Genomic DNA, 21240 nt, shown 5'->3' with positions numbered 1-21240 from the left:
GTGCAGACACATTAACCTCCCTTTGTGGTTGATGTTCATTTGTTGAAGTTAAATATGAGAAGCAGATATCTATATAGGGATAAAAAAAAAATCTAAGCTGTCTAGCAATTTTACTTGGCAATATTAAATATGTGCAAGTATTGTATTTCTAAGTCTACCTTTAACTCCTAGCTGTTCTGCATTGTATTATTTTAGCTCTGAACACATGAGAACCAGTGTTGAGTTATGTTCCACTCAGTGAGAGGACTCTTGCCTGTGATCGCCGCTAACTATGCAGCCGGACCCATCTCCGGAGGATTCATTAGCCGTGAAAGAATTTTACTTCTGTTCTACAACTGAAATATCAGTTTCCTTTCATAGAATCACAGAATGGTTTGGGTTGCAAGGGATCTTAAAGACTCTCTAGTTCCAACCCCCTACCACGGGCAGGGACACCCTCCACTAGACCAGGTTGCTCACAGTACCCCAGAGAAGAGCAAATTTAGTTCCCTTAGTTTTTGGGAGAACAGGTGCCAAGAGTGTCTGCCCGCCCAACCCTCTCCCAGCATCAGTCCAGCCATCCCCAGGCTGCCGAGACAACTGCGCTACTTCAGTTCTGCACGTTGTTTCTTTAGTTGCCTATTGTGTACTTGCACCCAAACTCCCACGGGTAAATGTTCTTACTCCTCCATCTATTGAAGTAATGCAGTCAGTGACAACTTAGGTAATTTCTGGCCATAGCAGAGAAGCTGCTAGGAAGGACACGTGTGCTGGCTGTCGGATACTGATGCGGGCCTTCCAGACAGCTGCCCGAAGTGATACGCCCACCAGAAAGCTCAGTACTATAGAGGAGAAGGAGCCTCTTCCAGAAGCTGCTTCACCAGTGAAACAGCACCGCTTAGCACAGAGGAGGAAGAAAGCGGGGAAAAAAAACCAGCGGGACAGACTTGCCCTTTATCACCCACCCATGAAAGACTTCATACGAAGGAGGAAGGTGAAAGAAAAACACAGGCAGACCTGCCCTTTCTGTCACCCATCAAGATCCTCCAACGCACCTATTGAGGAGACATGTCCATCTGCCACCGCGGGCCGGGAAGGCAGATGCGGTCCACAGCCAGAACTCCCCAGGACCACGGTGGGGGGGTAAAGGAAGCGATTAGACCCAAGCAGAGCATGGTGCTGGCAGGCACCTGTACTGCAGGCAGATGCTAATGAGTAAACACGCCAATCACTATAGGTATTTTTTGATTACAGTTGGAGATGATTAAGAGTGGCAGGAAATGGTTAGACTAAAAAAAAAAAGTACATGCAAGATTTCCTCACACAATAGCTTCCTCGCCTCAAGACATATTTGGATTCTCTGTACTTTGAACCATTGATGCTCTTTCCGACGCTCGCATTTGCACTCACAGCACCGGCAACAGCTTGACAGTTTTATCAACTCGCTAACAGGAGCTGTACAGCATTTTGCTAGTGAACGGGAAAAGCCTCTAAGAACAAGTAAGGTAAAGCGGAGATCATTCCAAGATGTTCTTCCCACCATACTCGACTCTGAAATAACTGTGGAGCAAGTAACCCCTGCCATCCTTACCACACACAAAGAGAAGTGGTGTGGACAGCCTAGTGCCAGCCTAGAAAGAGTACGAGCTTCTCACACGTATTTCAGTGTGCCATATTTTCACGTGCAGCAAAATCTTCCAGGATTAGGAAAAAAGCACATTTTTCCTTTCCCCTTGAACCTCTAATGTTGAGTTACTACATATAGTTTGCAATGATTACCTAGTTACTTTAAAAAAAAAGTTTCTCAGCTAGCAGCAACTATCAGAATCACCGATTCAAATCAGACACACAACAAAGTATAAGATACCCAAGAACTATTAAGCTGTCCAACATTTTTAGGTATAAGCAGGATACCTGCAGCCTTACTAGAAAGTTTTTTAAACAGGCTTAGAAGGAAGCAGCAGCCAGATGCACCTAAAAAAGGCCTCAGACCATATCCTGTCCCACTCCTTTTGCACCAGCAGACACCCATGACAAGGAGGGCTGCGACTTGCAGTACTGTTCCTGCCTTCAGAAATGTTTTTGTTTGTTTTTTCCAAAAGAGCTTCATCAAAAAGAAGAGTCTTAAAGTCATTATACACTTTCAGATTTTTCTAATGAACAATAATAGTAATGGAAGAGCTGGGCTTTTCTAATCATGATTCAAAATGAAACTGTTCTGGCAGACAGTGAGAAGTGCTCTTCCATAAATTCTTCTTACAAGCTGTGGCTATAACTCAGAAGTAAAACTATATTGCCATTCTCTTAAAAAAAACATTATATTTCTCTATGAACACCTTGTGAGTTATGATCTCTTCTTCCCCATTTCCAACACCACACTTGCAAGAACGTTATTATTTGCCTAGATAAAGCACATTATTTTCTTTCCTTTTTTACAAAAGCTATTATGCTCCTGAAACATTTTATTTCTATTGTGCCCTTTGAGGACTCTTTTTTTAAAGTGGTTTGGTTTTCGGGTTTTTTTTTAAAGAAAGTCTTGTCCTTGAAATCCTTATTTCTTATTTTATTTTTCCAGAAGCAAAATTATTATGGACGCTTCCTATACTTTTATTCTGGAGGGCTGATCCTCTAAGAGGGTAGAAGACAGATGAGCTAACTGAAAGCCAAGCGCATTATCAGTTCCACTACCAGCCAAATCCTTATCCAAAGCCTGAGTTTCATCCCACCTCCATGATTCTGCTTCAGCGTTATTTAAAGAGAAAATACTGCAAGTCATGAAGCATGTTTCATAATGACAGACTGTTTCAGAGCTAAGAAAAATATTGTGCAATTTGTTTTCAGCAATAAAAAAAAACCGGCCTCATATTTCTCATACCCTCCCTCCCCCAAGTTCAGTTTTCTCTGTTTTAAAAGTTCAGGTCATTCTGGTGATCCTTTTTACAAAGGGGTCCACAAAACACTTCTGGCAAGCGTGAAAGTAGCAGACTGTGGTGCAGGGGTAGAAATCGTTGTGCCAGATATGCTTGTGGGTTTTCTTGGCAACAGAGCATATTACTTATCATTTAACTATGCCCTCAGATGATGCTTCTCACTGACTTGGGAAGACCCATATCCCGGGGCTGGAACTTAAAAGCAAAGAATTTAAATTCAAGAATAACTTGGTGCAACTTCTACAATGATGTAGCAGCTTTAATGATAGGTTTACGGCTTTCTGGTTTGGGTTTTTTTTTTTTCCCCCCCCTTTTCTTCCCCCTTTAAGCCTGAGGAAGGCACTAAAACAGTCATGGGATCAAGAAGGGAAAGAACTGTTCACGATCAACTGATCTTAATCACACCAAAGTTTTCACGGGTTTCCACCAGGAACAGACAAGGTAAACAATTTCTATTTGTGCCGTACAGTCCTGTACTTCAAAATCCTTCTTCTTCCTTCCATTCTCAGCTTACCGATGGTTTAGGACAGTGTAGGTCTCTTGATCCTTACGATAAGGACTTACTGGCAAGAGTCTCCCATAAAAGCCTCAGGGTATAACTGAGGCCCATAGCTAATACCCCTCCGCAAAACACATCTGCCTCCACTGACAGCTACTGGGAATACTTCCAAGCCGCTGTCTTTGACAGTGTTTGGGGACTCACTATCTAGCTAATAAAGGGAAGCCAGAAGTTTCCTTCTAATGCACTGAGGCAGGATAGGAACTTTCAGCTAGTGCAAGCTGCAGAAGTAGTAACCATCTTATTCACAGGCCCTGGCACTTACAGTCCCCAAGACAGAAAAAAAAAAAAATTTTTACCGTATGACCTTAGCTTGAGGGGTATTGAGTCTGCGTTAAGACAACCTCACTCTTTTTTGCAGCTCTTCTGAGTTACCCGTCAGAGCAACAGAATACACTTAGTCCTTATCCATCATCTACAAGCTTAGCAGGAGAGATCAGTGTCTCAATTTCCACCTGATAGAGGGATTTGAAGAGAAAAAAAAAAAACAAACACAAACTTCAAACCCACAGAATACAGTAAAGGTTAATTAAATAGATCTGGATTATACTTCACTGAAAACATGTAGTATCAAGTTTATGTTCAGCTTTAAAAACAGTCTTGCAAATTGCAACCTTCCTGTTTCTGCTTTAGTATTCCTCCTATAAATGAGTTAGTTTCAAGATTAATAGACTGATAACAATGATACGATTTTATTTTTTATGTTCAATATGAAAATGTTCCAACTTTCAGAGTTTACAAGAGCACAGAATTTACTGAGCAAGAATCCAGATGACAAAAAGCAGGAGATGTAAGCCATAGTTAAACAAGTCTAAACATCCCACTGAAAATAATTAAGTGCCCTCTTATCATCATTTACTCTATTTTGGGGGGTTGGGGTGGGAGTCAGTGGAAAGAATTGGGGTTTCTAGCAGTTCGAGCAAGTTAAAACCCGATCCCCGCCCAGCCCATGCACTCAAACAGGGAGATGACATTCTCGCCACCCAACTTCGCACTATCGCCAATTACACCCGGTCACAACGAGACAGGGGAGATGAGCAACGATGCTTTCTCCGGAGACGTTAAGCCTCGTTGCATTTCCAACGCTGCCTCCAGATACGCGCACCTCCAAAAGCGCACTCTCCAGCACGTTTAAGGCTAGTCAATAGAATGGAAACGTAACCGTGAGGGGCAAGAGGTGAATTTTATTGTTGAGACAGCGCTAAGATAAAAGCCGAATGCGGTTTGTAAGGCCCCCAGCCACGAGGACAATTAGGCGCAGCCTAGATTAGCGATCCCATCTGCTCACCCCCAGGCACCGCTGCCCCCGCCGCAGCGAGGGGACACGGCCGGCCCGCGCCCCCCTGCCCTGCCCTGCCCTTCCCTTCCTCCGCGGGCCGTTAGCTCGGGCTGGCCTCCGCACCGCCCAGCGCAGCCCGACCCGCTCCCGGCCAGCAGACGGGCACGGACCCGCCGCGATGCCGCTACCCGCCGCCGGGCGGGCGGTTCCCGGGGCGCTGCCCGGCACCTTCCCCCGGCGGCAGGGAGGCGGCCGCGGGCCAGCCCTCTCGGCGGGCCGAGGCCGGCGGGCAGGTGACGGAACGAGGAGCCGGGTGAGGAGCGCGGCGAACCGGGGAGGGGAGCGGGGCGAGGGAGGTGCCGAGCGAGGGGAGCGGGAGGGCCGGAGGCGGCGGAGGGGCGCGGGGCGGCCGTACTCACCGCGCGGGCCCCGCCGCGGAGCCGCGGCACCACTTCCTGTGCGCTAGGAAACGAGCGGGCGGAGCGCCTCCGCCGCGGCCCTTAAAGGGGACGGCACCGGCCGCCCCCGACCGCCTCCGGGGCGGGACCGGACCAGGCACCGGCGGCGGTCGAGCTGTGGGAGAGCCCCACCACCCCCACCCCCGCACGTGGCGGCGGCCCCCGGGCTGTCCGCGGAGGGGAAGCGGCGGGGCCCGGCGGGGCCGTTGCCCAGCGGCCGTTAGAGCGTCGGGAGCGGCGGCTGGGGATGCCCTCGCCCCGCACCCCGTCCTCCACACGTCGTCAGGCTGAAGGCACCTTGGGCGCTGGTGCACCTCGGAAAGGCGGGAAGTACGTGTCTGAGAGCTAACGTCAGGAGTGTAATAAATACACCTATACATAGCTGGCCATAAGCAACATGCAGATCGACCGGGGAGCGCTCGCCTGGGCAGGTTTGTGCATCGCTGCAGTGCCCGAGGCCACACGCAAAGCGCGCTGACTGACCACGGCAGATGAACTTGGACGGGGGGAAGGAGGGCGCGTCCGGCCCCCGGCCGCGCTGCCGGCCTTGCGAGGGGCCGCTCTGCGCAGCGTGCACCGCGTCCCGGCGATGGCAACTGCCACCGCCCGTACCGCGCCGGGAGGCTGCCGTGCTGCCGCTGGCCGTGCTTGCTCTGTGCCGCTTCGGACCTGCCGCCCTCGGCCTTGTACAACTACTCAGTCCGGATACGTATTTCTTACCCTGTGGCACTGCGTGCTTGTGCTCTTCCGTGGGTACAACCACAGCACTACGTAAGTAAGGACGGCAGACGCCGCTGTGCCAGCTTGTGGAGATCAACAGCTAGCAGAAGTCTGCACAGCGATGCCGATTTTTCAAATGCTAACAAAACTGTAGAATTGTGATGTAGCCTTTATGCCGGAGATGCAGGGTCTACAAGAAGCAGAATCTACTGACAACTATTTTCTTCTTACCCAAATATTTATTTACAGTTCTGTGTTTCCAGAAGAACATTTCATTATATTATTTTTTTTTTATTTTTCTGCAAGGCTTGACTTGAAAAGAAGCCAGGCTGAGGATCTCGTGCACTTTTCAGCTGTCTGCATGAAGGGTGGCCTGTAACGGCTTAAAAACGTAAGGCCAAGAACAGCTCAGGAAGCGGGTGAGGTAGTGATGTTCTTTCATAACTATATATCAAATGTTTCTGGCCCCACTCATCAAACCCAGTCATACGCACTCAAAAGCAAGTAAAGGCTTATTCTGTAAAGACCCACACCCCCCACTTGACATCAGTCTGGTGGCTTGCCTGTGACTGCTCGCCAAACTGAAAAGTTGGCACCCAGCGCCTTCCAGAGCGGAGCCCCCAATGGTCACGGCAGCAGCCTCTGTCACGGTATTGCTCTGTGGAGGTCCGCACCCCATTTAGCACAGAGCAGCCCTTTGTCTTCAGGCAGACAGAAACCTGTTCGTTCATAAATAGCTACACCACGCGGCCTGGGAGGGGGCCAGGTGTCCAAGGACCTGGTCTGTTCAGTCTAGATTTCAAGGCGTCAGACAGCAAAGATCTTTCCAGGGAAAACTTTAAATAAACAGCAATTTTAAATAGGTAGGGTTTTCCATATGGACTGGGAACCCTCTTACTCCTCTTTGCTGTCAGCCTCCACTTCCCAGCTCTGGCCCCTTAGCAGGGAAAGCACACTTGGCTGGTGTGACCAAATGTCCACGGGGGCACTTCCCTGTCCCTTGAAGCTTGTCATGAGGCTGGATCATCAAAGTTAGGTAGCCATCAAAAATATATTTGAAGAGGCTCATGGAGAAGAGAATTATCAGAAGGTTTTAGATTTTCACATAGGCACTCCTGAAACTAGGTAAACATGGGTTCACTGGGGTTTTTTTAAACAGTATGTAAATATACTACTATTTTAAACCTGACCTCATGCGAAGTTTCAGTGTTGCATATGACTGTTGAGTACCTCTCAGCTCCTGCTTGTCTTCTGTGTTGTGATAAATGGGTAGGAGTTTACTACGCACCCATGTTGTTTTACTGATACTGGAGACTGCAGTGTTCTGTAGACATAATATTATTTGGAAGTACCAACAGGATAACAGAATGGGAATAACTGAAATTACTGATTTTGTTAACTAACACTAAAACGCCCATCTCAGACAAACTCTGACAACCCTGCATCACCCACCAGTTAGTCTACAGAGAGCAACGAGACTGAATATTGTCCTTCAGGTACCGCTTTTCCACGCAAGAGCTAGTTGCCCCTATGTGAGATGATCCCTACAGGAAAGAAGAATAAGTTTCTTGAACTCTAGTAGTAACAACTTGGGTATTGAAAGTCATCTCTGAATAAGAGGTCTACCACAACAGGAAAAATGATGTTTCTGCAGTGGTGATGTGTGCAACTTCCTGACTCTTCTATCAGCATGAGCTATTCCAAGATTAGACATTCCTTCATAACTCAGACCTATATTTATGCTGACAGATGCTGTAGTTCTATTTGGTGTTAGTCTTACAGGCCTACAAAGGAATTCCTGGGTTGTTTGTGAATAAAGCAAGCTATAAAACATTTAGCAAATGTCCATGTTTTAAGACTCAATTCATTTCAGCCTGAGGATTCTCCTTAGAGAGGTATTTGCAGACCTCCTAGCACCTAAAAGCAATAGGCGTATATGGGTGACACAGCTTTGAATTTTATTAAAATATTGTGATAGGATGATTATTTTAGAGACATAGACACAGATGTTAAAAATGTTTTGCCAAACTTGGGTAGATGGTGTTCTTAAATTGGTACAGTTAGGGGAAAGAAAGCGGCTGGCAATAGCAGATTGAAAAAAATAAGAGTTTTCTAGAACAACATTAGCTCCAGCCTCTAGTGGTTTTTGGTTTTTTCTTTTCTTTTTATTTCTTGCTTTTTTTTTTTTCCTAAGCATATGTGTGGGCTGGAGGGGAAGAAACAATAGAAAAAAAGAGAGAGGAGCTGATCTGAGAACATGATGCTGTGAAGAAATAATGTAAATGAGACCAAAGAAGAAAAGAAAAAAAAGCAATCCTTCAACAGTGAATATTTTTGTTCCCTTATCCTCTCGAGCTGAAATGAAATGTGTACGTGGAATAAGAAAAATGGTCTGTTATTTTGCCTGAAAATTCAGAGCTTTAATTGCCAAACAATAGTCATTAGTTTGCCTTGACACAAGGCTTTTTGTCAAATACTACAGCTCAGCCTTACTGATGGCACCATTCCAACGCGATCCCATGTGAAGCCGCTTTCTTTATCCTTGTTTGAATTGTTGCAAAGTATTTACAACACATATTGAAGAATGCAACTAATAGTATAAAGAAATTTTAATAGCCTGAAATAAACCATCCTGCAGCATTTTAATCATCTTGGTTTATATTTTTTTGCCTTAAGATCTTCATTTTGAGTTTTTGTTCCAAACGATATTCCATAACCTTTTGTCACTGATCCTATCCAAATGCATCTTGTTGCTGTGGGCTATGAAATAAGGGGTCATAGGAGAGGTGCTGCGCTGCAGTAGAATTAACTTACGCCTGGCTTGGGGAATGCTAACCTCGGCCTCGGGCTCTGCTGACGATGCTGTAGCGTGAGCATCAGCCAGGTCACTGAGAGGCTGACCTAGGGCGTGCTTTGTGTGTGCCTCCCAAAGTAAAAAGGACATCCTTGCTGTCTTACTGTTGTCGTGGGGCATCTACGATGAGTACTAAAGGTGCTTGGAAGGTCTGGATATTTTACTTCACTGCTTTAGGGGCTGACTTCATCTCTTGATTTACAACAGGTTTAGGAGGGACAGCGCACGCGTAAACTTACTTTGTACCAACACACGAGCAACTCTACCATGCATTAATCTTCCTATATTTATTGTTATCGTTCTCTTTATTTTGCATTGTTGCAATATTTTGATTTTGGCAGTGCTTCTACTTTTGGTCTCTACGTCTTTGAATGTTGAAGAACTGCATTTATGTACGTAGTGGTTTGGTATCAAATAAATACTAACTCTTTGGTATTATAATGTATTAAATTTTGGACCCAGATACATATAATTTCATAGAATCATAGAGTGGCTTGGGCTGGAAGGGACCATAAAGATCATCTAGTTCCAACCCCCTGCTGCGGGCAGGGACACCCTCCACTAGACCACGTTGCCCAAAGCCTCATCCAACCTGGTCTTAAACACTTCCAGGGATGGGGCATCCACAACCTCTCTGGGCAAGCTGTTCCAGTGCCTCACCACTCTCACAGTAAAGAATTTCTTTCTAACATCTAATCTAAATCGACCCCCCTTCAGCTTAAACCCATTACCCCTTGTCCTGTCACTACACTCCCTGATAAACAGTCCCTCCCCAGCTTTCCTGTAGGCCCCTTCAGGTACTGGAAAACCGGCATTAGATCTCCCCGGAGCCGCCTTTTCTCCAGGCTGAACAACCCCAACTCTCTCAGCCTGTCCTCATAGGAGAGGTGCTCCAGCCCTCTGATCAGCTTTGTGGCCTCCTCTGGACTTGCTCCAACAGCTCCATGTCTCTGCTGTACTGGGGCCCCCAGAGCTGGACACAGTACTCCAGGTGGGGTCTCACAAGAGCCGAGCAGAGGGGCAGGATCACCTCCCTCGACCTGCTGGTCTCACTTCTTTTGATGCAGCCCAGGACACGGTTGGCTTTCTGGGCTGCAAGCGCACACTGCCGGCTCATGTTGAGCTTCTCATCAATCGATACCCCCAAGTCCTTCTCCTCAGGGCGGCTTTTCAATTTATATAATGTTTGGGAAATGAACTGCTATAGATTGTTTTTTCCTGCTGTTTTGGGATCACAGTTGCTAAATTACTTCCTTTCAGAAATTCCTGTCAGAAAACAGTCTGTACAGACCGTATCAACCGACTTTAAGATCATGTAGAGTCCTCTCATGCATTAAAGCAGACTCAGTAATTTTTCTACTCATTCATGAAAATAGAAGGCATTCCTTATCAGAAAAGATAATCGATACAATCACTGCTATAAGTTAATTAAGATTTAATGACTGTACTGCGTGAAAAAGCTCTCTTCTGGTGACAAAAATGCTTATTTATAGTCCACTTTTTCTTTTGAGCAGTGATATTTTAGTTTAACTTTATCAATGGTACTGGCATCTGGAAAAGTGTACGGAAGGATACATGGGAATTGTTAGGATAGAATCCCTTAAAATAACTTTTTCAAATCAATATATAGTTGCTGTTAGCAACGAGTGTTTGCTGAGCTCTTTGATGGTACCAAATGGATCCCAGAAATACTACTGTGCAAGCGCAGTCATCGCTTTGGTTTGTGCCGCAGAGGAACGGGAGTTGCAGGGAGCTGTGCTGAGTGCCAGGCTCTGCTGCCTGCTGCAGTTGAGCGCAGCGGGCAATATTCCGCAGCAGTGGCTGGTCATTTTTCCTGGCCACGTGGCCTTATTTTTTCTGGCAGACATGATGGGTCGTATGCCCAGGGCTCCACTGCTCACTTGCAGCTGCACTAGGAGATCACACCAGACTAACCAGTAACATGTACGGAAAGTAATCCATGTACATGGTGCTGGAATTCTATATGGGTTTATTTCTGACTATTCCAAGAAACCTTTACTATATAGCTTCTGTGTAATGACACCAAGAAGTGCTTTAGGCATTTTTCTAAACAGAGAAGACAATTTTGTCACACCTATATTGACTATAAAGCAGCTCTGAAAAAGTGCAAGCAGCCGTATTCTGTACCTAGAATGGAAAACAAATTAAGAGGACTTTGACTAGAGAACTCAATATTATGCAAAACATACCAAAAATGACACATTCCTTTTTTTCTGCAGTACTGCAGAACACTAACCTGTTAAAACTATAAAGTAATATATTTCAAATCAATCCTATTAAATTACTTCTTATACTATACATTTCACTGTCTAGGATGCAGAAAGAGAAATAAGTTAGATCATTCTATATATGAGATTTAAGCCAGACAATCTTTCATAAGCACTCCTTGTCTGAGAAGACAGCAGTATACATTATCAAGGTCTTTTGGTTGGTTATCTGGTTGGGTTCCTTTTTGTATTTGAAAACTTCATGCACCAAAGCTCAAGTTATTCAGATAAATATCTACATTAAATGCAGTATCTTTATAGAAGGAAATAGTTGGGCTTCCTTAATCTGCAATACTTCATGTTTTATAGAAAATATTCAGTATATCAGTATTTAATATGCCTTACTGCACAATCTGTTGTACCCACTGGGCCTGTCCAGCAGTGAAAAACTCCACCACCACCACCTTCCACACACAATAAAGACAAAGCTGTAGGGACATACAGTACACAGTTGATCATCCATGCTGACAGAGTAGCAAACAGCTAGTACAAAACTGGTGCTCATTTCTTTGTACAATAGACAGGGCCAGAGACAAAGAAACTTCTCATCTTCACTGTCTGTATTGTGCTGGCCCATTTTTGACAACATCTATCTGCTCCACTCCAGTGTTTTTTGGGGTTTTTTTCTTTGCCAGTGTTAGCTACAGGCTTTTGTCTGGCACTGCCCAAAAAATGTCTCCCCTCCCCATTTGAATCCAAACACCAGCCAGTTAGTTCATAAAATAAGTTCTGTTTGTTTCTCTTCTTTCTGGCACCACTCACTGTTGCGTATGTATCATTAAAATGTTTTTACATTCAACATTTTCTGTATTTGTAAACTATTCTTCCCATAAAATGACAGGGAAATAATAATGAAAACACATTACAACTTCGATTTTATTAGCAGTACTTTACTATCAAGGACTGAAAAATTCTTGCAGCATTGAAACGGTGTAAGACAGGGCTAAAAGGAAGGCAGGACATACACTGTTCCCTTCTCAGAAGTACCACAGAAGATCAACAGACAACCAGAAAAAATACCGTACCTCAATCGAGCAGCTGAAAGTGCTGCGTTTAGATTTTCATGGAAATCAGCATCTCATCCTGCGGTGCATAAAAACAGCGGCTGATTTTGAGAGGCATGTTAAAGCATGCTGTTGAGACCTCACTATTATCTTTATAAAACCAACTGGGAAAGATGAATTGATTTGCAAAGTCGGGATCAAATGTCACTGCACTACCTTCCTAATGGTCTCACAAGCTCCTCTTTAATTTTTGACTTGTAACAATTGTTTTATCTTATCTTTGTTAAGAAAAAACTTTGCTAATAATCTTGCAATGGCTCACATCTGTGAGTAAAGTGGAGCTCCAAATCAAATTAATTTAAAGCAAGATTTTACATTAGGCATGCAATCATAGAGCAGCTGAATAGCAAGACACTTTGAAATTCACTTGAATTTGTTCCCACTTCTCAAGAGCAAGGAAAATGTGTTCCTGCTTCTCCTTTCCTGCTCCTATTTTTAGAACTAGAATGAGAAAGACCTGATCTGGCAGCCTGCGCCCCATTTAAATTAAGAAATATCAGGTTCAGAAGTATTTACTAGAAGGAACTGAATGTTTATACATATATATTCAATTTTTTTTCTCTTTAATTTGAATTTCAAGAATGTCAGTTATTATTTCTTTGTGCTAGACAAGCAACAATTTGTACTATTTTAAAAAAACATATTTATGACAGGATAAGGACAGAGATTAAAAGTTTCTTAAATTGAGTGTTTCTGCAACTCAAGCATCTTAGAAACTGTGCAGGCCATGTTACAGTTACCGAAGCATACTCAAAACATAAGGAACTTCATTACCAATGCAGACTGGTTTATAAAATTTGGCCACACATAGACAGTGAAAAAAAAAATAGTTTAACCTGTGAATGTTAATAGACTGCTGATTATTTTGTGTATCTTTGTGCGGGGCAAATGTCTGCCGTTTTTCTCTCTCGGTCGCAAGCCTGCTGCTTCCTAGCCACAACTGGTACGGGCTGGCCAAAGGGTCGATAAGACCCGGGCTAAACACAAGCAGCACGTCCTGACTCCTCCAGCTAATAACGAGGCGCAAGGCAGAGCGGGCGATTAGGATGGCGCTCACACGTGCTTCTGCACATAGGCTGTTTACATGGGGAAAACCCAGCGGGGCTGGGGTTCCAAAAAGGCGAGATTTTGGCCACCTCTCGCCCGTGGAGCAAGGCTGGGGCACGGCGAACATAGCGCTGGGGACGGGGAGCCACCGAGGGAGACTTTGCAGAATAAGCAAGCAGGCTGAAAGCTCTAATCTCAGTTTTTAACTTAACTCCAGTATCCAGATTAGCTAGGGACTCTTGTTTAACTGTGACACATAAGGAGGTGCTGCTTAATTGCTGAGGGGGATGTGATATTTTTGTGCACTCTCTGCTGTAGTGGGGATTACAGGATCAATATGCAAGGCACGGTACTGTACCTTTTCCTCTCCTGAGCTACGTTCAGATCTCGTGTGACAAGGTCTTTACTGGATGTTTGATGCCTTTTATAGCAAGAAAGGTAATACGTGCTATTCATATTACTGCATTTCAAGGTCTAATACCACAAAAAGTGTTCTGTGTTGCTTAATAAATATATGATTATCATTTGAAATGGTAATATTCTAAGTAATCTCTAGTTTAAGGCCTAGCATTTCAAACATACATTTCACATTTCATAACATTAGTAAACCATAATGGAGACTTAGTTAAGCAAGTAAAAATTGTTCAGTAAACATTATTCCTGTTTGATTAAAAGTTGTCTCTAGTATCTTTACAGTGCTCTTCCAAACTTGTCAATCATCTTAAGAGGAGGAACCCATTACCAGCTTTCTCAAGGAACAGGAGCAGCCCTCTCGAGCAGCCTTGTCTGTCCTATCAGCCACCTCATACTTGGGAAGGAAAATGTCAAAAGGGTGGAAATCCCAACAGATGTGAGGTTGTAATGAAGGTACTCCAAATCTCTTCCTTTTTTGTGAAATACTCTTGAATAAATGGACACGATTTTTGTTATTGGTAGCAATTTGGTAAATGAGTAGGATCAGCGTATCCTACTGTTTTATTCATTTGCATTGGGCTATAGCTGACTTCTTCACAAAATCTGAAAGAGGAAGTGGAATTGTTTTGGTTTTTTTTCCCTAAAATAACTTTAAAATTTCCCTAAATGTAGGCAAGCAAGATTCTTAACAAACCAAATGCATTTAATACAGGTTCATTTGATTTAGTTTTATTAAAAGATTTAAAATACTTCCATCCTCAAGAATATTAAATTCAGACAGGAAATTGCATTGGCAGCTAGCTACGAAAATGGCACATTGCAAATGAAAATCAGTGTTCACTTCAAACTCTTTCAACCACGATCATGTCAGGAGGGAAAGCCCTGAACAGCTGAAAAATTATATAAGGGCTTTAACAAGTACTTATGTGACCTGCGGCATGCAGGAAATTCAGATGGGAAATAGCAATGTTTGATTGATATCCAACTGTAGGCTGACTTTCTACAGGAATTCAAATCTGTGGCTATATCATGGGCTAAAAAATTCCAGTTTGGCAGTCCAAAGTTTCTTGAGTTGTTCTAAATGAGATGTCTACCAGCACAAGGCAAAAACTTAGGGGAATGCATTTGTGCTCCAACCAAACTTGCTTCGTTTGCAACTGAACACAGACTGGATATGTTTCACATCTCCAAAGCCCGTAAAGATGCAGAAAGTTTATTTTGGCATTTCTAAATGTTCCTTTTGTTGCTGGGATTTTGTTGAAATTAAAAATCCATATGTTTTTGGCTAGTGATAATTGCATGTTTAGAGAGAATCGTATAAATAGATTGGTTAATGGTGAGAACCCACGTTAGAAGTGCTAAGGAGTTTTAACAGCTACAGCTTTCTGGGGGAGGAGATGTGTTAGCTACAGCCCCACGGATGTAAGGATAATTTTCTCTTTTCAGAACAACCTCACAGCTCTGGGCGTATACAATCATAATCCACACTATGTTTATTAGGTACGCTCTCTCTTAATGTTAGAGCGTACACATACATTAACTTCTCAGTTCTGATCAGGACTATACTTTTGAAGTGAACCTCTGTTCTTTGACTTCAGACTGCTTTTGTTACATTGCAGGGTTTATGAACGTGAGTGTAAGACTAGACCTGCACTTCCTGGTGAGCCTCCCTGCAAGCCCTCACATGATACCTTCTGCGTGGCCTGTGCCTGGGAGACAAGGCATTTGTCTTCTGCCAATTCTGTCTGGTCAATAGCTTGTCCCTTCAAAAGCTTCAAGAGTGAGAAGGAACCCCATCCTGCACAATATGAATAGAAGAAGGGGTCCCCATCTCCTTACCATCTCAAGTCCTTCTGTCCCTGCAGACTTCAGCATACAGAAAAGTCTCCTGTGGGCAAATCCGTGTTCCTACCCAGGTCAGACCAAACGGGGAGTAAGGGAGTAGGGGGGTGATGGCAGAGAAGAAAGCGACCACACGTATCTGCTCTTTGACTCCCTTGACTCCTTGTGCAACAGATGTAGTGATAGTCTGGTGTGTAGTAACTGCACAACTACTGTTGGCACCAGTGTTGTGAAAGACTAAAATCGAATGTCCCTGCAGTATTCAATAATAAATTATTTGCAAACATAATTCAAAAACTAAGGCCCTAGATGTGTTGGCTTGTATTCTCTTCTGTCCTCCACTGAGAGGAGATTACAAAATACATACAAACCTACTCCCACTACAATGGACCACGCTTTCTAGCAGGGGGCCTCTGTTTCTCTTTTGAGACATGCCGACACATTTCTGAAGTTAAGAAATAGTCATAATAGCTGGTTCTGTTAATAACAATCTCTTGCAATGAGGGTGAGAAAATGAAGCTGATATATCAGGTATTCATCTAACTTTATGTTTTATTTGTGTGTTATCTTGTAAACACGAGGAAATTTACACAAAATGCGGGGCTAACCTAACTTCCCATGGGGACTTCTGCAGGTACAGGGCTGATGAGACCTGCCCCTTAACTACAGAGTAGGCAGGAACAGAGACTGCTTTTACCTTCACGCCCTACTTACATTTTAAAACACTATCTACACAGACATATTCAATAATTCTGACCATGCAACTAGTTGTTCTTTCCACTCACTACATCAATATTGTGATAAAATAAGCATCTTTTTATACTGATAGTTTGGGTCAAGATTTGCTTATTAGCTATACTTTCTCACAGTTAAAGATCAGCCGAGGTTTATCAGGGAGGTGACCTAGGTCAAAGCTGAGTGCTTTGTGAAAACCCAATCCATTTTATATTTGGGACCCAATTAAAAAACCCAAACAGAAACACCTACTGTAAACATCACTATTTATTCAAAATATGCACATTACTTGCTATCAGTGTAATAGTTTGAACCTCTACAAACTTCTGTGCTTAGCTGATTAAATTAAAGCTTTTTCTCGTGGCATGGTAAAAATGCATTTAAACCAGTTATCTTATACGTTAATACACATTTGCTTATATCAGCAAGAATAGAATCAAACTCTCAGTCTGACACCTAATGACAACAATCATTACCTTGTCATTGACTTCAAAAGTTACTAATTTTTTTAACTACCTTGGAGATGAACACGCTTTTCTTCCATTTTCTTATCAAATAGAGAAACTTGAAAAGTTATTTTTTGACATGTAAAGTACAACTGCAATGCTCTTAAATTGTTTATACCATTGTAGATTGGTCTGTAATCCATATGAAACGGCTTCCAGATAAAATGAAATTGGATTATTATGAAATGTACATTATTAGCCCAAAGTAAGGAGCTAATTATTTCAGATGAGCTTAAGGGGAAGTGTGCTTGTCTGTACTTAGGTAGCCAAAACCTTTATGCTTGATTTCAGAACGTTATCGGCAACATGAACTTTCATAACAGCTCAAAAAAATATGCTTTTAGCAAGTAATTTGTTGTGTTGAGATACCACACAACCTTTTATAAAACTGGGTACAACTGAAAAAACACATCATTGAAAAAAGAGGAACTATTCATCTTCTCAAAATGCATTAAGAATATCTGTCTCTCTCTCTCTCTCGTAACCGGAAGATGCAGGTTGCTCTCCCATAGAATTAGAAATGAGAAACAAAGCATTTCAAATTTATAAGTAATTTTTAAAATTTTTTTAAAAGTTACCATAGAAGTAGCCTTTTTAGATGTATTTTGATGCTTGTACTATTCATATAAGATAGATTACAAAACATCAAATTTGCTTTTACTGTATGGTTTTAAGAATTCAAACAACATCCAGTTGAGCGTACTATAGAAAATTATCCACATTTTGCATCACAAACTGTAGATAAACCCACATGATCTAAATATTATGTACCCCATATTCAAGGGAGAGGATTTTTTAAAATTTCTTTTATATGAAACAGGCTAATGCCTGCAGATTAAAATCTGCAACCTCACAAGTAGATTTTCTGGTATCATACCTCTGGAAAAGTTCTGAAATGAATACGACAGTAACTTCCTTGTGCTTCTGTAATGACTAGAAAGACACGTGAGATTCACTCTCTCCCCCATCTGCCCCAACTCAAAGCACAGACCAGGTAAACTGTGTCATCTCTGCTGATATTTAGAAAAGGCTGGCAGAAATTTTTAGAAATATTCTCTCCAACCTGTACACTGAGGTGAGTCATTTGTTCCCTTCGAAATCACTTTCCTCAGGGCAGCCATGTGCGTAAGTATTTCTGGCACTGATGGAAACACTCATCTGCAGCATCGCTTTTTTCCCCACATGGGAAGTACATTTACTCTCTAATGGGGAACCGAAACAAGATTGTCACCATTCTGAGTAATGGCAACACAGAACAAATAGGAAACACTTCAAGGGAAATATTTACAAAAATAGCGTACACAGAAGACATAAGAAGCTTTCATATCATGAATGAATACTTGAAAGTAATAATCTATTCATGAGCAGGAAGGGAGTAAAAATTAGTTGGATTAGGAAACAATTGTTAAGGATTATCCAGTAAGCTCCACTTAATGCAGGTAATTGCGTACAGCAACTATAATTATGAACTGTGTATGTTTTTAGATGAAGAATCTATGTCCGGTAACATAGGTGATAATAACTATTATTGAAACTTTTTTCCAGGAATTAATGGTTGAAACAACATTGACTCACGCTGGAAGTCTAAAATACACAATACTTTCTGCATCCACCGGTTATTTCAGCATTACTTACTATCCCACTCACCTACCGTACAGCAATGTTGTCACAGGGCTTTTCAGGTTAGAAACTGGGCGCTTCACATATCCCAGTTGAATACTATTGCAGAAGATAGCTGATAAAAAGAAATTCTTAATTTAAGGAAAAATAAAAAAAAAAAAACCCAACCCAAAATCTTTATGTCTTGATTGCTCATGGCAAATAAAGAATTCCCATTTACAGACAGAAAATATGGAAAAAGGACTGGACAAAGCAAAAAGTTGCCATAAGTGCCATTTTTCTCTCCTTTTGTCATAGTTCTCTTGATAAAAAAAAAAAAAAGCCCATATAATGGGCTTCATTTTCAGTGCCATTTATTTTAAAAGTATGCATTCTGACAGTTGTGTCATGCCAGTGAAGATCACCATTATATCACAACTGAACTCCTTCTGTATATATAGTTATATCTGTTTACTGTACATAAGCGTTACACAACAAAGCAAATGTTTGTACAAAAAAAAAAAAAGTCACTCTGCTTCATGATTGTCCAAAACCAGGACAGGATCAAGTATGATACCCAACAGTGAAGGTGTTTAAATTCCAACACAACACTTCAGATCCCGCTTTTTGTAAAAAAAAAAAATCTGTGTTCAGGTTTTGGCAGTCTGACTCTATTAACAGTTTCTGAAATCACAGACTTTAATGGAAACATAAAGTTGCTCACAAAACAACATCTGAAAACAGCTAAATTGGATTGTAAGTGACAGGAGCAAGCTTTGGTAGAATTGGATTATTTAGAATAACCGTCACAACGCTAACAACGAGTCACTTGGGATTTACATCCCAACATTTGTAGCAAACAAAAAGTTATCTTTAACCATATTAGATTACAAATAAAGACAAAAGTAGTGCTGATCATTTACTCTTCCACATAGAACACATGGCCCACAGTCAGATCATTCTCCCAAATACCCAGTCAGTGTTGTAAGCACAACATTTTTATATTTCACCTGAACAAATTGCGATGACATTTTCCTTGTGTAGTTTCATTAACAGTAGAGTTTTAGACCAATTTTGCTGTGCAAGTGTTGTTTACTCATGACTTTCAAGGTAATAGGTTTATTTGGATCTATGTCATGGCAGTGTCCTGTGCATGGCAGTGTATCCAATCTGGAGCCGAGAGGAGGACTCCAACTCACTGAACGTGACTGCAAACAAAAGCTCTTTACTTGAATTCAGTCTAAAAATCCTGTACAGTCTATCTTGAACTCATAAGAGGAATTATGATTGTACAAGATTGTACATTTTAACATTAGTAAGATGTAGGTGATGGAAAATAAATTGCGTCAGATGAACACTCTTGATTGCCATCAGTCTATACAGCTTATCTTGTATCAAATTTATCTCTATTGTGCTAAAGGTAAGAGAAGTTAAGACTAATAAAACAAACTCTCTTCTCATTAAGACAAGACAATACATTTTACAAGACTTCAAATGTTGAATCTCAAGTCCTCTATTGAGTTACTTAATGTTTGCTTCCAAACCAAGATACAGGCTTCGTTAGTGCCAACATCATCATAACACTTCTCATTTGATAGCAAGCTCAGTAAGTTTGAGAGCGTATTTCCCCCCTCCCTTCCATATATTTTTTGTGCTTCCTGCTTAGGTCAAGTGGTTGTATGCTAACAGCCACTATAAAAGTAGCAGTTCAAGTACGTTTTGCCATCCAAGAAAGCTGTAACACAGGATGGTTAGGTTTAAAAAACAGCAAGAATGAAGTGCAGGGCCATTTGCAGTAGGAAGTTGCCGAAGGGAACCATATGCAAAATGGCAATCTAGAAAGAAGTACTGGAACTACAACTCTTATCCAGCTTGATATGTTTTCTGAAAGGGGAAATCACCGATTATAGTCTTCAGCATGGATAACACACTTTAGAAACTATCAATAAAAGGGTTTGCCAATTTAAAAGTTAGTTGTTGATTGTACAAAGAACGAGCCAATGGACTTTCCATTCTTTGCATCTTTGTTCCCCTCAGGAGTCCATTACCTTTCACAAAGAAAATTTTAGCTATCAAACTTGTCCATAAATTTTGCCGCTGAGTGTGAAACCATCCAGTTAGCATATACACTATCATTTGCATATCTTGAAAACACAGAGTTAGTGCCATCGAATCTTGTGAGTGGAACGGGGCTCTCCTCAGGCCAGTTCGGGTATGACATGCCTAAAAATGAAAACAGATAATTTTTTCTGCACTGAAGAACCATAACTTCATGTGCAGACAGTAAGGCCCTTGGCAAAACTCCCTTCAATATTTTAAGCCAGTCCACTGGATTTTGTCCCAAATCAATTCATATAAATGATGTTTCAAAAGCCCTGAAGCACAAATTCAGATGTAGGCAAAAACCCTGAAAAAATAAAGTGCTTACTTGATAAAAAATCGTGTGCGCGCACACACATGTGCATAATAAAAAGCTAATAATTTTTCTTCTGATGAGCCTCCAACTTTCCATAACTTTCTTTTTTAACAATCATGTAGCAATATATTGCTTTGCAAGAGGAAGTTCTTGCTGTACAGGAAGTGCTCCAAGAATTAATAAACCCATTTGGGACAGGATCCAAAGTCCACTCCAATGACTGAGAGTATTTCCATTTACTTAAATGGGCACCTTTCCTTTGGCTTCAGTGAGGTTTTGGGGACACTCTCACACCTTCATCAGGGATCCCCTGCTTAATTTTAAGAAATCCCAGGAGCACAACTGAGTAAAGTCCAACAAAGTCCTGAGCACTCTTGTCTTGATTCAGCATTTAAACATGTGTTTCAGGCATGTAATTGTTTGCATTGAGTCCTGTAATTGCTTCTCAGTTTAGGCACAAGTGATCACCAAAATGGAGGCAGAGTGCTTAGCACCATGTTGATCCAGCTGTACAAGCAGAGAACCATACCAGGGTCAAGATTTTCAAAAG

At 42.1% G+C, this 21240-nt stretch overlaps 2 protein-coding genes and 1 long non-coding RNA gene across 7 annotated transcripts in view; 1 reads left to right on the top strand and 2 right to left on the bottom strand.

Moving 5' to 3' along the window:
* CSGALNACT2 (chondroitin sulfate N-acetylgalactosaminyltransferase 2) overlaps positions 1 to 5274 on the bottom strand; it is a 34922-nt gene extending 29648 nt beyond the window's left edge. Inside the window, exon 1 of one of the 2 annotated variants that reach the window (XM_054831391.1) lies at positions 5167 to 5274. The gene's annotated coding sequence lies outside the window, so the exon portion shown is untranslated. Of the gene's footprint in view, positions 1 to 3767; positions 3902 to 5166 lie in introns of those variants that run through there. The other variant, XM_054831390.1, reaches the window with a different exon arrangement.
* Positions 5275 to 5278: 4 nt separating this feature from the next.
* Positions 5279 to 16269, top strand: LOC129208535 (uncharacterized). Its single transcript, XR_008577838.1, has 3 exons — positions 5279 to 6349; positions 13875 to 14045; positions 15212 to 16269. It is a non-coding gene; the product is annotated as an uncharacterized LOC129208535 (long non-coding RNA).
* A 152-nt stretch (positions 16270 to 16421) lies between these two features.
* The window catches only part of RET (ret proto-oncogene), a 136273-nt gene continuing 131454 nt past the window's right edge, over positions 16422 to 21240 (bottom strand). For all 4 annotated transcript variants that reach the window (XM_054831386.1, XM_054831389.1, XM_054831388.1 and 1 more), the window contains one exon: positions 16422 to 20497. In XM_054831386.1, the coding sequence (XP_054687361.1) occupies positions 20340 to 20497 (158 nt within the window). In that variant the 3' untranslated portion in view covers positions 16422 to 20339. The remainder of the gene's footprint in view (positions 20498 to 21240) is intronic.

The sequence above is a fragment of the Grus americana genome, chromosome 7 (genome assembly GCF_028858705.1).
Source record: "Grus americana isolate bGruAme1 chromosome 7, bGruAme1.mat, whole genome shotgun sequence".
Taxonomy (NCBI): Eukaryota; Metazoa; Chordata; class Aves; order Gruiformes; family Gruidae; genus Grus; species Grus americana.
The sequence above is the reverse complement of the archived record's forward strand: the minus strand, read 5'-3'. Positions and strand labels throughout refer to the sequence as shown.